This window comes from Acomys minous (assembly GCF_964271855.1).
Source record: "Acomys minous genome assembly, chromosome: 7".
In the NCBI taxonomy this organism is placed as follows: Eukaryota; Metazoa; Chordata; class Mammalia; order Rodentia; family Muridae; genus Acomys; species Acomys minous.
In genome coordinates this window covers 74,376,671-74,392,587 of record NC_140488.1, presented here as the reverse complement: position 1 = coordinate 74,392,587, position 15,917 = coordinate 74,376,671, and the positions used below count along the sequence as shown (strand labels likewise).

Sequence of the window (15,917 nt, the reverse complement as noted above, 5' to 3'; positions counted from 1 at the left end):
TTGCATATTTAGAGGTGAAAACCTCAATTAGCTCATACAGGGGGCTGGATGATGGAACAGGGTGGTCAGCTCTGACTTAAGTTTTTGCTAACAAGTTCTAGGGCTGGAGAGATGGCTCAGAGGGTAAGAGCACTGACTGCTCTTCCAAAGGTCATGAGTTCAATTCCCAGCAATCACATGTTGGCTCACAACCATCTATAATGTAATCTGTATACATAATAAATAAATAAATAAATCTTTTAAAAAAAGAAGTTCTAGCTAACCTTGAAAGTGTGCCTGGCAGTTGGGAATAGCTGGGCTGATGGTTGGGAATTTCTGGGAAAACAAGGCCATAGTTTCTCACTGAACATAAATATAGTTTATGGTCAACCTAACCTTGTATAGAGAATTTTTTTGGCTTTTTTTCTAGAGTTAGGATTTCTCTGTGTAGCCTTGGCTGTCTTGGATTCACATTGTAGACAAGGCTGGCCTCACTCACAGAGGTCTGCCTGGCTCGCATCGGCAATGAACTGAGATGATGGGGCTGGTGGGCCTGAAATAAAAATATCTAGAGTTATGCTACCCAAAAGGAGTGGCCTCAGCAGTCTTCAGCTGAACTCTCTTTACTCCAGAGGATGGAGACCTTCATTTCTAATGGTGTTGTTTTCCTTTAAGATGGGAATGTAGGCTAAGCATGGTTGTGCAAACCTATAATCCCAGTATTTCTGTCATCTCAACACTTACAAGCAGAGGATGGTGAATTGAGGCCAGCCTGGGCTACATAGCAGCTCCTGCTTGAAAACCAAAAGCAAGCAGAAACCCTTTACTTAATAGAAATCTTACAAACACACTAAAAGCAACAACAAAAGCCCCACATGGTATTTAAATAGAGCTTATGGTATTAAATACTCAACTTTGATATTGAGAGCATGACTTGATAGAGTTTGGAATCTGCTCCAGGGAACAGAGAGGTAGATTTAAACTTCTTCCTCCCTTTCCTTCCTTCCTTCCTTCCTTCCTCCCTCCTGCCCTCCCCCCTTCCTTCATTCCTCCCTCCCTTCCTTCCTTCCTTCCTTCCTTCCTCCCTTCCTCCTCCCTTTCTTCCTCCCTTCCTCCTTTCCTCCCTCCCTTCCTCCCTCCCTCCCTTCCTTCCTTCCTTCCTTCCTCCCTCCTGCCCTCCCCCCTTCCTTCATTCCTCCCTCCCTTCCTTCCTTCCTTCCTTCCTTCCTCCCTTCCTCCTCCCTTTCTTCCTCCCTTCCTCCTTTCCTCCCTCCCTTCCTCCCTCCCTCCCTTCCTTCCTTCCTTCTTCCCTTCCTCCCTCCCTTCCTTCCTCCCTCCCTCCTTTCCTCCCTTCCTTCCTTCCTCCCTCCCTCCCTCCCTTTCTTCCTCCCTCCCTCCCTCCCTTCCTTCCTCCCTCCCTCCCTTCCTTCCTTTTTCCCCCAAAAATGCTTCTCTGTATAATTCCCTAAAATACTGTAACGTTTCTCATACTCTATTCACATGTTTTCATTCTTAGGCTTTTGAGATCTGTTTAGGCTGTTTCATAGGTCTCAGAACAGGTGAGGTATGGATCATGCACACTGTGCAACTCTCACGTAACTGATCTAAACTCCTTAGATGGCATCAAAATGGCCACATGAATGAAATGAAGTTTGCTGTCCAAAAAGTTTTCATAGGTGTGGGTGCATGTGATTTCAGATTTCTATCTTAATTTATTTTACTTCTTTTGAGACAGGTTTCATGTATGCTAGGTTGGCCTTAAACTATGTAGTTGAGGATCACCTTGAACCTCTGACCCTTCATGCTTTCACCTCCCAGTCACAGGAGTCACGGGGCAGGGGGGAGGCACCAACATGCCTGTTTATGTTTGTTGTTTTGTTTTGTTTCACTGTGTCACACCGGCTGGCCAGGAACCCAGTGTGTAGGCCAGGTTGGCCTCAAACTCAGAGATCATATGTCTTGGCCTCCTGAGGGTTGGGATTAAAGATGGGCCCTATTTATCATGCCTGATTTTTATGTGGTTTTTGGGGACAGAACCCTTAGGGCTTTCTGCATGATAGGCAAAGCACGCTGCTATCAGTTGAGCTTCATCACCAGTCCCTGTTCTCAGATTTTTTAAGATATAAATTTACACGATTTGACTTTACTAATGAGCATTGTATTCTGTTGGTAGATTAATGTCCTTCATAAACCACCATATGAACATCCAAAAGACTTGAAGCTCAGTGATGGACGATTGCGAGTAGGATATGTGAGTTCTGACTTTGGAAATCACCCTACTTCACACCTTATGCAGTCTATTCCAGGCATGCACAATCCTGATAAATTTGAGGTAAGAACAGGTTTTGGTGGCTTTCTTCTGTCATCTTTAGGATTAAGCTTACTGTCTTTTGAGAAGGTTGGAGCCAAGGCTATTGAGTACACTCTCCTCACTCCCCCCTGCCTTTCAGGTATTCTGCTACGCCTTGAGCCCAGATGATGGTACAAACTTCCGAGTGAAGGTGATGGCAGAGGCTAATCATTTCATTGATCTTTCTCAGGTAGGTAAAACTCACATCCTTTCATTAAGAAATATTTTATATTTAATTATGCATATGTGTTTGTATATGCATATGTGTGTGTATGAGGGCAGGTGCCCTAGGAGGCCAGAAGAGAGTGTCAGATCTCCCAGACTTGGAGTTACAGTGGGTTACATGGGTGCTGGGAGCAAATGCAGGTCCTCTGTAAGTACAGTATGTGTCTTTAACTCTCTAATTTTAAATTTTTGAACAAATTTGAAAAAAAACCCTACTGATACATAGAGTGTTTTTTTGTTTATTGGTTTATTTGTTTGTTTGTCTTTTGTATGAGGAGTTGAACCAAGGGCTTCATACGTAAAGTAATTTGTAATTTCTGGTGATGGGTATTAAACAGGAGGAACTACTGTATATGGGCAGTTTGTCCTTATTTCCTTGGTCACTTACACTTACAATTGGCATGACTTTTGTTGAAGTTGTACATAAAATGGAAATGTGGTATAACTATGTTTGATATATAACTATTCTGGACCTTGAGCTTGCATTCAAGCCAGAAGACACTTTTTTTTTTCAAGACAGGGTTTCTCTGTGTAGCCTTGGCTGTCCCCGACTCACTTTGTAGGCCAGGCTGGCCTCCAATTCACAATGATCCACCTGCCTTTGCCTCTCAGAGTGCTGGGATTACAGGTGTGTGCCGCCACACTTGGCTTAGAAGATACTTTTAATATATGTTGAACAAACAAAAGAAGGGTAAATAGTTTAAAGAACACACATCTTGTGGTGTTAAGAAGATGAGGTTTTGTTTTTTTTTTCGAAAGCTAGGCTTGGCTGAACAGTTAGTTTGAAGCCAGTTAGTATGTGAGGCCCCATTTCATTAAAAACAAAAAAACAAACAAACAAACAAAAAAAAACAGCAGCAGCGGTAAAAAGCCTATTTCTGAGTTTGCGTCCGTCTGTCCGTGTGTGTGTGTGTGTGTGTGTGTGTGTGTGTGTGTGTGTGTGTGTGTGTGTGTGTGTTTTATTCTTTTGCAATGCAGTGGAGGAGGAGTGTTGAGGTGGAGTCTCAGTATGTAGCTAGCCATGTCTGGCCTGACACAATGTACACCTGGTTGCCCTGGAGCTTGTGGTGATAACTCTTTCTTTAGCCCTCTAAGTTCTGAGATTTCAGGCATGTGCCACCATGCCGTACTGGTTGGTTGTCTTTATTTCTGTATTTGGCTCTGTTCTTTTCTCTACAAATTTTATAATGAACTAAAGTTGAAACCTATGGGAGAATTAAATTTACTACATATATAGACTTTTCTTGTAGGCTCTATTGTCATATAGGTGACTAGTAATACAGTATACATTAGACATGATATGCATAAATATGTATATATCTGCATGTAAACACACATGTATAAATATAAATCATTAGATTCAGGCATAGATCAGTAGGTAGAGTGCTTGCTTATTATGCACAATACTCCGGGTTTGATTCCTAGCACTGCATAAATTGGATGTTGTGGTTTACACCCATAATCTCAGCATTTTGGAGGTGGAGTTAGAGACAGTCGGATTAGGGTTCAAGGTCATCCTTGGATACATGGAGTTCAAGGTCTGCCTGTGCTAGAGACCCTGCCTCAAAAATAATTAAGGCCAAATATGGTGCCACATGCTTTTGATCCTAGCAGGCAGAGCTCTGTGAGTTTGAGGCCAGCCTGGTCTATTTAGCAGTTTCAGGCCAGCCAGAGCTACATAGGGACACCCTGTTTCAAATAACCAATAAACGGCAAACAAATAATTGAATGTGTAAATAACTGAAGTTTTCTTAGAACGGTTGGGAGATTCATGTTATTTAATACAATTTATACACCAGTATCTTTAGTAGTATAGTTACTACTTCAAAAGTATTTTATTTACGACAGTGTTTCAGGTAGCCCAGGCCTGCGTTCCGATCATGGTCAGTTTCAGGCAGTTCTGGTCATTGAGTGCAGGGCTTTGTGTACACTAGGCTGACATTCTACCAACTGAGCTACGTTTCCAGCTTTGATGATTTTTTTTTCTTGAGGCAGAACGTCAACTATGAAATCAGAACTGCCTGTAAACTCCCAATGTAGCCTAGGCTAGCCTCGAACTCTGCCTCCTTAGTGCTAGAATTACAAGTGTGAAGCCTGGATGGCTCCCTCCTTCTTTGTTTGTTTATTTATAGACTTACTATGTGTCTGTTCCATAGTTGGTTTGGAACTCTCTGTTTAGACCAGGCTGATCTTAAATATAGAGATCTGCCTGGTCCTGCCTTCCAAGTACTCATCCTGCACCACCATGCCTCCTCCCGCCTTAAAATGTTTGATTACTTTATCTGTATGAGTGTTATGCATGTGTTTATGTACATCAAGTATGTGTCTGGTGCTTTGGAGGTCAGAAGGCGTTGAATTCCTTGGAAATGGAGTTACAGATGGTTATTAATCACCATGTGGGCGCTGAGTTCTACATGTAGCCCTGCAAGAGCAGCAAGTGTTGTTGGCCACCAAGTCATCTCTAGCCCAGCACTCCTTTGTTTCTTATAATAGGATTTTACCAGGTAGTCAATCTACTCTTCAGGTGCCAGGATTATAGGCATACATCCACCCTAGGTTTTGTTGTTGATGGTGGGTGGGTTGTTTGTTTTGTGTGTGTGTGTGGGTTTTTTTTTTTTTGAGACAGGGTTTCTCTGTTTAGCACTAGCTGTCCCAGAGTCACATTCTAAACCAGGCTGGCCTCGAACTCAGATATCCACCTGCCTCCTGCCTCTGCCTCTCAGAATGCTGGGATTACAGACAGGCACCACAGTGCCCATCTGTACTCCTGGCTTTTGATATGGATGCTGGAATCCAAACTCAGGTGCAAGCACTTTACTCTCTGAGTCATCTCTAGTCTTCTATTTATACCGTTTTCCATTTAGATTATATTATGTCAAACTTCTAGTCATTTTTTTTTTGTTATGTGGTTTATTTATTTATTTATTGAGACAGAGTTTTTTAAGTATTTAGCTCTGGCTGGTGGCAAACAATATGATTTTTGTGTCAAGTTTCCTGAATGCTTGGCTTCCAGGCTTGTAACAATGTGCTTGGCCTCTAGTTCTTTTTGTTTGTTTTTGTTTTTTTGTTTTTCGAGACAGGGTTTTCTCTGTGTAGCCTTGGCTGTCCTGGGTTCACTTTGTAGACCAGACTGGCCTTGAACTCACAGAGATCCACCTGCCTCTGCTTCCCAAGTGCTGGGGTTAAAGGCGTGTGCCACCACGCCCGGCTCCTCTCAGTCATTTTTGAAGGTCTGTTTCAAATCCTAGCTCCTTTATTTTCTATTTCTGTAATGCTTTGATGTTATTGTAGTGGTGTTAAACGTTATATTGCCTCCATTAACTTAGTTCTCATCTCCCTTTTCGTTTGCTTGTTTGAGGCAGAGTCTCTTGTACCTGAGGCTGGTGTTTAACTCCTTATGCTCTTGCTTCTACCTCCAAGTACTGGGATTACCCAAGAGTGAGCCGCTGTACCCACCTGAATTCTGTTTAATGTCATTAGAACAAATTGAATTAGTTTTAGATTCTACAAGTTCTCACTGTCTTTTCTCTAGATTCCGTGTAATGGAAAAGCAGCTGACCGCATCCACCAAGATGGAATCCACATCCTTGTAAATATGAATGGGTACACAAAGGGTGCTCGAAATGAGCTCTTTGCTCTCAGGCCAGCTCCTATTCAGGTAAAAGGATGCTCATTCACAATGTGTATTAGACTGAAAAGACAGTGGCATTTGGTTTATCTCCATCTGGCTAACTGCTTTTGAAAACAACAGGATAGGCATTCTTGATCTTAAAAAAGAGTATTAGAATGCATGAGGATAGATTTTTGAGTGTAGACACAGTGCTTACCAGTAAAATGTCAATGGAGATGGGCATTGCATGGTTTTATATGACCAGCTCCTTTGTTTATCACATTAGAAGAACGCCTCAACATTCACATTGTTAGTATGAAAGGCTGCTGGCTTGTTCTTGGCTAAAGAAGCCAGCCTCTCTTATTTTGTTTATATACATACATGATTTGGAAGCCCTTTGGTGATGATCCTCTGTTAAAAAAACTTCTTTGGAAGATAATTGCTAAACACACACACACACACACACACACACACACAAACCTGCAGTAAATTGTTGGTTTTTCAGATTGGTAGAAGTTCTTAGGTGTTCTGGTCTGATTATTATTATTTTTTTTTTAAAGGCAATGTGGCTGGGTTACCCTGGGACTAGTGGTGCACTGTTCATGGATTATATCATCACTGATCAGGAAACTTCCCCAGCTGAAGTTGCAGAGCAGTATTCTGAGAAACTGGCTTATATGCCCCATACGTTCTTTATTGGAGATCATGCTAATATGTTCCCTCACCTAAAGGTAGGCAGAAAACCACACCATGGGGGAATTCAGAGAACGTGCTTCATTTTTCCCTTTGTTACTGTCCATATGCACCTTATTAAAAGGGATCTTTCAAACTTTTTTTCATTAGAAAAAAGCAGTCATCGATTTTAAATCCAACGGGCACATTTATGACAATCGGATAGTTCTGAATGGCATCGATCTCAAAGCATTTCTTGATAGTCTACCAGATGTGAAGATTGTCAAGGTCAGAACCTAGCCATCATTTGTTATGGACGCAAACTGAATTGGTGTTTATTTTTCTTATAATGCGTTTTGTCTCACTAATTTTTTTTTTTTCAGATGAAATGTCCTGATGCAGGTGACAATGCAGACAGCAGTAACACGGCTCTTAATATGCCTGTCATTCCCATGAACACGATTGCAGAAGCAGTTATTGAAATGATTAACAGAGGACAGATTCAGATAACAATCAACGGATTCAGTATTAGCAATGGACTGGCAACTACACAGGTGGAAAAGACCATAATTATTTATTACATACATGCAGCTTTAAGTCTTATAGCCACCCCATTTATAGAGGAGGAGATGAGCTCATTGGAAACTTGCTCTTTTGTAGCTAGCTGTGTCTGGCTTTGGTGGTGGTTATTGTTTGTTTTTTGAGATAGGGTTTCTCTGTGTAGCCTTGGCTGTCCTGGACTCACTTTGTAGACCAGGCTGGCCCCCAGAGATCTGCCTGCCTCTGCCTCCCGAGTGCTGGGATTAAAGGTGTGCACTACCATCACCACCCAGTAGCTCTGTCTGGTTTTAAATCATCTGGCTTCAGCCACCAATTTCCTTAGTGAGTACCTACTGTGCTAATACTTTCTTTTTGCCTGTCTGTGCCATTACTCTTATTTTGGGGTGGGTGGGTGGGTTTTGATTTTTCCAGACAAGGTTTCTCTGAGTAGCCTTGGCTGTCCTGGACTCGCTTTGTAGACTAGGCTGGCCTCGAACTCACAGAGGTCCCCCTGCCTCCCAAGTGCTGGGATTACAGGCATGTGCCAGTTACTTTCATTTCTAGGTACCATATGGCAGTTTGCTTCTGTAAACTCACCATTTCCCTAGCCAAATCTTTCACAGCCTTCCAGTTTAGATGTTTTTTTGTGGTGGTGGGGGGTTCAAGATAGGGTTTCTCTGTGTAGCCTTGGCTGTCTTGGAATTCACTCTGTAGACTAGGCTGGCCTCAAACTCACAGAGATCTGTGCACACACCCCCCCCCCCCACCCACCCCCAAGCGCTGGGTTTAAAGGCATGTGCCACTGCTGCCTGGCTTAGATACTTCTTAAAGCAACCAGTTCCTGTATTAATCTCTAGTCTCTTTTTCCATGCTTGTTGGTACTTGTTTGCTGTGGTTCTGTAGTATTGGAGGTACATCATTACAGTCAGCACAATGCAGTATAATTCCTTGTATTTTTGCCAGACAGCAAACGGAATTACTTTTTAGAGCTCATGTCTTTTTTTCATTGTTGTTGGTTGTTCAAGACAGGGTTTCTCTGTGTAGTCTTGGCTGCCCTAGACTTGCTTTGTAGACCAGGCTGGCCTTGAACTCAACAGCAGTCGGCCTGCCTCTGCCTTCTGAGTGCTGGGATTAAAGGCGTCCGCCACCACCACCCAGCTAGAGCTCATGTCTTAAGTACAATGAGTATATATTGGATTTTGTTTTGTTTTGTTTTTAAGATTTATTTTTTATACAGTATTCTGCTCACATGTGTGCCTGCCCACCACAAGAACGTACCAGATCTCATTACAGGTGCTTGTAAGCCACCCTGTGGTTGCTGGGAATTGAACTCGGGACCTTTGGAAGAGCAGATGGTGCTGTTAAACCTCTGAGCCATCTCTCCAGCTCTGTTTTTTTTTGTTTTTTTTTTTTTTGTTTGTTTTTTCAAGACAGAGTTTCTCTGTGTAGCCTTGGCTGTCCTGGACCAGGCTGGCCTCGAACTCACAGCGATCCAGCTGCCTCTGCCTCTCAAGTGCTGAGATTAAAGGCGTGCGCCACCACTGCCCTGCCAGGCATGAGTATATATTGTATGTTTGAATTGGTAACTATATATAGCTCTACCCATAAGAGTGTAAAAGGGCATGGATATTAAACCTCTAAGGGGTTAACAACTTTATTGAGATGTCCATACTCATGTAACAGTCTAAGACGGTACTCAAAAGTATAGGATTTGCAAGTGAAGACTTAGTTGAAGTTGACTATCAGTGTGAGGGGAAAGTCTTGGGAGAAAGAGGCCCTTTGGAGAGAAGTAATTGAAATTAACCTTGGAGGGCTGGAGAGAGGCTCAGCTGTTAGGAGCACTGTCTGCTCCTCCAGAGGTCCTGAGTTCAATTCCCAGCAACCACATGGTGGCTCATAACCATCTATAATGTGATCTGGTGCCTTCTTGCAGGCAGAACACTGTATATGTAATAATAATAATAAAAAAATGAAATTAGCCTTGGACAGCGGGTATGGTTTAGAGAAGGGTATTTTATCCACAAAGAACAGAGTTCAAAAAAGCTTAGTTTTTGGGACAAGTTTCTCTGTGTAGCCCTGGCTGTCCTGGAATTCTATATAGACCAGGTTGGTCTTGAACTCAGAGATCTGCCTGCCTCTGCCCCCTGAGTGCTGGGATTGAAGGCCACCATAGCCGGCCCTGTTTGTTTTTTTGTTTGTTTTCAAACTTGGCAGCCCTCCTGCCTTTTCAGTATCTTGACTAAAGCAAGAATTTAGAGAAGTTAGTTCTTCCTAAATCAAAATAATGGTATAGGTTTTTTTTTTTTACTTTTTGTTACTGTTTTGGTTTTTTGAGACACGGTTTCTCTGTGTAGCCTTGATCCCAGATAATGGCATAAAGTCTCCTGGAACTGGAATTAAAGACGGTTGTGAGCTGCCCTGTCCTCTGGTAAAGCAGCCATTGCTCTTGACTGCTGAGTCATCTCTCCAGCATGTGCGAGCGCCAAGCTAGCCTCAAAGTCACAAGAGATCTGCCTGCCTACAAATTTGAGGTCACCCTGGTCTATATAGCAAGTTTCAGGCCACCCAAAGCGTCATGAGACCCTGCCTTAAACAACAACAACAACAACAACAAAAAGCCAAGCCAGGCAGAGTGGCACACTACTGTAATCCTAGCACTTGGGAAGCCTGAGTATTGACACAGTTTGAGGCCACACTGGTTTACATAGGTTGAGGCTATCCTAGACCATATTTATATTAAGAAAGAGAGAGAAAGGGTGTGTGTGTGGGGGGGTGAGGGGGTGTTAGGTCAAATCCAGGGCCATTTGCATTCTGCATAAGCACGCTGCTATATAGATATAAACCCATCCCTTGGCCTGTTCCTATTTTTTGAAAGGCTTCTGCTGGCTAGGGGTCTCATATAGCCCAGGCTAGCCTCAAACCTTGATCTTTGATCCTCTTGCCTCCACCGTCTGAGTGCTAGAATTATAGATGTATACCACCATGCCTTGTTTTATGCAGCTTATCAAAACCAGGCCTTCTTGCATGCTCGACAAGCCTTATACCATCTGAACTATATCTGCAACTTCCTTGTCCTGTGTTAACTCTAAATTTAATCATGTTCTTTTCATTATTCTAGATAAACAATAAGGCTGCAACTGGAGAGGAGGTTCCCCGGACCATTATTGTAACCACCCGTTCCCAGTATGGGCTACCAGAAGATGCCATTGTTTACTGTAACTTTAATCAGTTATATAAAATTGACCCTTCTACCCTGCAGATGTGGGCAAATGTGAGTATGTGTAGATTTGTTATAATACCCATGTATATGGGCTACCTTGCTGAAGCTGTCCCCTTTTTTTGTTTATGGACTGTTGTATTCATTCTACAAATTGTGGTTTTTTTTCAGTTCTTTTAAATCTTTTTTTTTTTTTGAGGTTATTATGTAATCAGTAATATTTCCCCTTTTCTTTCCTCCAAACCCTCCCATACACACTCACTCCTCTTTCTCTCTTTGAAATTCATGGCTTTTTTTTCCGTAGTAGTAGTAGTTGTTGTTTTTTGTTTGTTTGTTTGTTTTTAGTGGTGATAGTAGTAGTAGTAGTGTATGTATGTGTGCTGTATTCTTTTGGTTGTTGTTGTTTTTCAAAACAGGGTTTCTCTGTGTAGCCTTGGCTGTCCTGGACTAGGTTTGTAGACCAGGCTGGCCTCTAACTCACAGAGATCTGCCTGCCTCTGCCTCCTGAATGCCGGCATCAAAGGCGTGCACCACCACCGCCTGGAGTGTGCTGTATTCTTTTTTTGTTTGTTTGTTTGTTTGTTTAGATGTATTTATTATTATGTATACAGTGTTCTGCCTGCATGTACACCTGCAGGCCAGAAGAGGGCATCAGATCTCATTATAGATGGTTGTGAGCCACCATGTGGTTGCTGGGAATTGAACTCAGGACCTTTGGAAGAGTAGGCGGTGCTCTTAAACACTGAGCCATCTCTCCAGCCCCGGGTACTGTATTCTTAAATGCATAAATACAACCCACTCAGTCTGTATAATGTTACTTGTATTGTTGATTTTGAGATAAGGTCTCATGTATCCCAAGCTGGCCTTGTTACATAGCACGGGCTAACTTTCAACTTGTCTTTATTCTGCCTCTACCTCCAAGTGTTGGGATTGCAGGGGTTTGCTACCATAGCTGGTTTATGTGGTACTGGGCCTTAATTATGCTAGGCAAGTGACTCTACCAACTGAGCTATGTCCACAGTCATTTTCAGTTTGGACTTCCCCTTCTGATATTGTCTTATTTTCCACAGTGTTTGGGGATCAAGCTCAGGGTGTGATACACAGTAGGCAAGCTCCGTAGCAGTGAGGTATATCCCCAGTCTTTTGTTGTATTTATTTTCATTATTTGAAGACAGGGTCTCTATTTAGCCCTGGCTGTCGTAGAACCCGCATGAGGTGTGCACCACCACACCTTATTTCATGCTATAAAACATTTATTTATTTAAAGTTTTTTCCGAACCAAACAGCACAAAGATTTTTTTATTTTTATGTACACTGAAGTTTTGCGTGTGTGTGAAGGTACCAGGTCTTCTGGAACTGGAGTTACAGTTGTGAGCCACCATGTGGGTGCTGGCAATTGAACCTGGAACCTCTGAAAGAACAGCCAGCACTCTTAACCGCTAAGCCATCTCTCCAGCTCTTTTTTGTTTTGTTTTTGTTTTTTTGGAGATCAGGTTTCTCTGTGTAACAGCCCTGACTGTCCTGGAACTCACTTTGTACACCAGGCTGGCCTTAAACTCAAAGATCCACTTGCCTCTGCCTTCTGAGTGCTGGGATTAAAAGTGTGGGCTGCTGCTGCCTGGCAAACTTTTTCTTCTTAAAGGGCTAGATAGTAAGTGAAAAAATTCCGCTTTTTGATTAGGAATCTATTCATCTCTCCTATTTATCCTATGTATCATGAAAATACTTTAGATATTATGTAAATGAATTCAGGGCCTTGGCACATCAAATTTTACTTCTAAAGCCTGATCCATACTTGGCTCACAGGCTATAGTTTGCCAGCCTCTGGCCTAACATGATGTGCTGTGTGTCCACCCATTTTAGAACCCTTGCAATGCTGCAGAGTTAAACCAGGAAAGAGTTGGCGGATAACCCGACTTCCCGGTCAGCTCATGAGCCTGGTTTGCAGAAGGACAACACCTTAAGGTTATTAGAAAGAATTTCTTGCTTAATCTACCTCCCTCCCCCGCACCCCTGGGGTCTATTCTGTTTATATAAAAGGGAAAGCTAATATAGAAAGAGAGAAAGTAGATAAATCCTCACTTTTGCCAAAAATCTGAAAGCAGAACTTTTCCTAACATTAGGCTAGTTTTAGCTTTTTAAAATTCTGTTTATGAATATTTTTTGCATCTCAATATAGAGATATTAATATGCTTTTTTTTAAAAAAAGGCAGGACAAAACAAGTAATTGCTTCCAAGAGTGTTAGATAAATGTATGTACGTTTTACAACGTTCAAAAATGTGAAATAGTCTGAATTTGGAAATTTGTCTATTCTCACATTTTTCAGAGAAGGAAGTGTGAAGTTCTGTGATATGTTGAATAAATGAACTTCTGAATCAGGAGTAGGTACACTGGTCTGGAGGCCAAATCCACTGCTTGGTTCGTTGCTTGGTTCTTTTTGATGCTGGGGTGGAACCCAGGTCCTTGCACGTGCTAGGCAAGTACTCTACCTCTGAGCTACATCCCCAGCCCCACATTGCTCGTTTTTATAAATGAAACTTTGACACATGGCCACACACATGTGTTTATACACTCACTACTTATGGCTGCTTTGAAGGTACAAAATAGACAGTTAGGAAAGAGTCAATGTAGCTAAAAAGCCAGTAATACTTTTCTGTCTGGTCATTTATAGAAGTATGTTGCTTTCTGATATAAATTAGGCAAGTTGGACAAATAGAAGTAACTGTTCCTTATGTGGTGCGGGATTTAAAAGGTGAAGTGCAGGCTGTAATCAAATGTGCCAGCATTTTAAGCTATTCTGGAGACTGAGATGGGAGAATTGAGTCCATGAGTTTGTGTCCAGCCTGGAAGGCTTAATGAGACCCCGTCCCTTAAAAATAAATATATGGGAAGAGGCCTACACAGTCCTGCTCCTCCCTTAGGAACTATTGGCAGTAATGGGGGAAGGAGAGTCACTTTTCCCCCTAGTATGTCACCCCCCAACCCATTCTTATGTAAGCAATCCCAATTAAATTCAGTGATCATAAACACACAAAAATAATAATTAACATGAAGGTAGGTGGAATTTAGTAAAAATGGGAGGGGTAAGTAATAAAAAGTAAAAATGACATCCATCCATCCATGGAATTGCCAAAAGATTTTTAAAATGCAAATTAATAAAGCAAACACAAAGACAACCCAAACCATCTTTAACAAAGACCACTGCCTATATTTGCTCCTGCCACATATAGTTATCTCAAATTAGAGAAGTTAATAAGCTAGCTTCTGTCTTTTAATACTCTTTTCTCTGTCTTCAAACTCTTTGGGGACAGCTAAGAGAAAAGGAATAACTTGAAATGATTTAATTCATTTCTTTAAAGGAAAGACCTAGGTCCCAAGCTGGCCTCTTCACTTGTTTGAGACAGGGTCTCCTGGAACTTGGAACCTCCTGCTTCAGCTCTGCCAGGATTATGTGGTGTTAAGGACTTTGTGAGTGCTAGGCAAGCTCTCCCAGTAGAGCTACATCACCAGACCCCAAGCATACTTCTCAGTGGAAAGAATAAAGTGAAGTAGAATGATTTTGGGGAAAGGGTAGATGTACTGTTAATTTTCTCATTTTTCTTTTTTCATTTTTTTTTTTAAGATTCTGAAACGTGTACCTAATAGTGTGCTTTGGCTGCTGCGTTTTCCAGCAGTAGGAGAACCCAATATTCAACAGTATGCACAAAATATGGGCCTTCCCCAGAACCGTATCATTTTTTCACCCGTGGCTCCTAAAGAAGAGCATGTCAGGAGAGGTCAGCTGGCTGATGTCTGCCTGGATACTCCCTTGTGTAATGGGCACACCACAGGGATGGATGTTCTCTGGGCAGGAACACCCATGGTGACTATGCCAGGTAAGTGCCTGATAGATACACCATTGCATTCTTCTTTATTCATTAACATTTTTTTCTTTTGGGTCAAGAGGGAGTACTTGAAGGTGAAATTGTATGTACTACAAGTAATTAAGGCAGGATGATAGAAAATGGGATTTATTCAAGCCTGAATCCTTGGTCGCATCCTCTCTGTCTTTACTGTGTGGATACTTAAGTGCAATTAGCAGTCATGATTATGTGACTTACCATTCTAAGATGTGCAATTACTATCTTTACCTTCTAGGAGAGACACTTGCTTCCCGAGTTGCAGCTTCTCAGCTCACTTGTCTAGGATGTCTTGAGCTCATTGCTAAAAGCAGACAAGAATATGAAGACATAGCTGTGAAACTGGGAACTGATCTAGAATAGTAAGTAAACTGCCAGGAATAAACTATACCTGAGAATGTGGCCAAAATGAAGCCCTGAGTTAAGGATAATAGAAAATAGATGAATTAAGTTGTCTGCTCTCTGGATGGGAGGACATGATCTGGACTCTCGAGTAACCACAGATTTTAATGAAGAACTTTCCAAAGTGTCAGATGCTTGAGCCTGATGTTTCACTTCTTCATGGTAGGGTAACTAAAAGAACACTTACTTGTCTGAAAGTAACTGGGGATTAGAGGGTTCATACTAATGTAAATGGAGCTTCACAGTAGGTGTCTCTTTGCTTTATAGTGTTTTTGTGTGGTGGCGCATACCTTTAGTCCCAGCATTTGGGAATTTGAGGTAAACCTGGTCTACAGAGTGAGTTCCAAGACAGCCAAAGGCTCTGTTAAAAAGAGAAACCCTGTCTGGGAAAACATTTTTTGGTGTATAATATCTATGTGTGTAATTTAAAAAATTCTCTCCTACAATACACTCCAACCACAGGTCCCCCTCCTTCGTTCTTTCCAGTTCCTCCCCCACACTTTCCCTAGATCCACTTCTCCATTTCCCTTCAGAAAAGAGCAGGCCTCCCAGGGATACCAAATGGCACATCCAGTTGCAATAAGACTGGGCACGAACCCTCATATTAAGGCTGGATGAGTCAACCCAGTAGGAGGAAAAGAGCCCCAAGAGCAGGCAAAAGAGAGACCCTCCCCACTTCCACTGTTAGGAGTCCCACAAGAACACCAAGCTACACAACCATAACATATATGCAGAGGACCTAGCGCAGACACATGCAAGCTCCCTGGTTGTCACTCCAGTTTCTGTGAGTCCCTATGAGCTCTGCTTAGTTCATTCTGTGGGCCTTGTTCACCTGGCATCTTCAACCCCCCTGGCTCCTACTCACTCTGTAGACCAGGCTGGCCTCCAGCTATAGATCCTGTCTGCCTCTGCCTCCCAAGTGTTGGGATTAAAGGTTTGGGTCACCACATCTAGCTTTATAAAATACTTCTATCCCAATATCTAGTCATGAAAAATTCCAATTTTACAATAAAAACTATTAT

At 42.2% G+C, this 15,917-nt stretch overlaps 1 protein-coding gene across 7 annotated transcripts in view; it reads left to right on the top strand.

Annotated features, from left to right (window-relative positions):
• OGT (O-linked N-acetylglucosamine (GlcNAc) transferase) overlaps window positions 1-15,917 on the top strand; it is a 47,383-nt gene that overhangs the window by 26,107 nt on the left and 5,359 nt on the right. For 5 of the 7 annotated variants that reach the window (XM_084791017.1, XM_084791016.1, XM_084791018.1 and 2 more), the window contains exons 13-21: window positions 2,153-2,311; window positions 2,430-2,519; window positions 6,087-6,212; window positions 6,725-6,895; window positions 7,008-7,124; window positions 7,220-7,390; window positions 10,495-10,647; window positions 14,217-14,469; window positions 14,732-14,855. In XM_084791017.1, coding sequence (XP_084647143.1) covers window positions 2,153-2,311; window positions 2,430-2,519; window positions 6,087-6,212; window positions 6,725-6,895; window positions 7,008-7,124; window positions 7,220-7,390; window positions 10,495-10,647; window positions 14,217-14,469; window positions 14,732-14,855 — 1,364 coding nt within the window. Of the gene's footprint in view, window positions 1-2,152; window positions 2,312-2,429; window positions 2,520-6,086; window positions 6,213-6,724; window positions 6,896-7,007; window positions 7,125-7,219; window positions 7,391-10,494; window positions 10,648-12,456; window positions 12,559-12,920; window positions 13,076-14,216; window positions 14,470-14,731; window positions 14,856-15,917 lie in introns of those variants that run through there. The other 2 variants (XR_014780811.1, XM_084791019.1) reach the window with 2 other exon arrangements.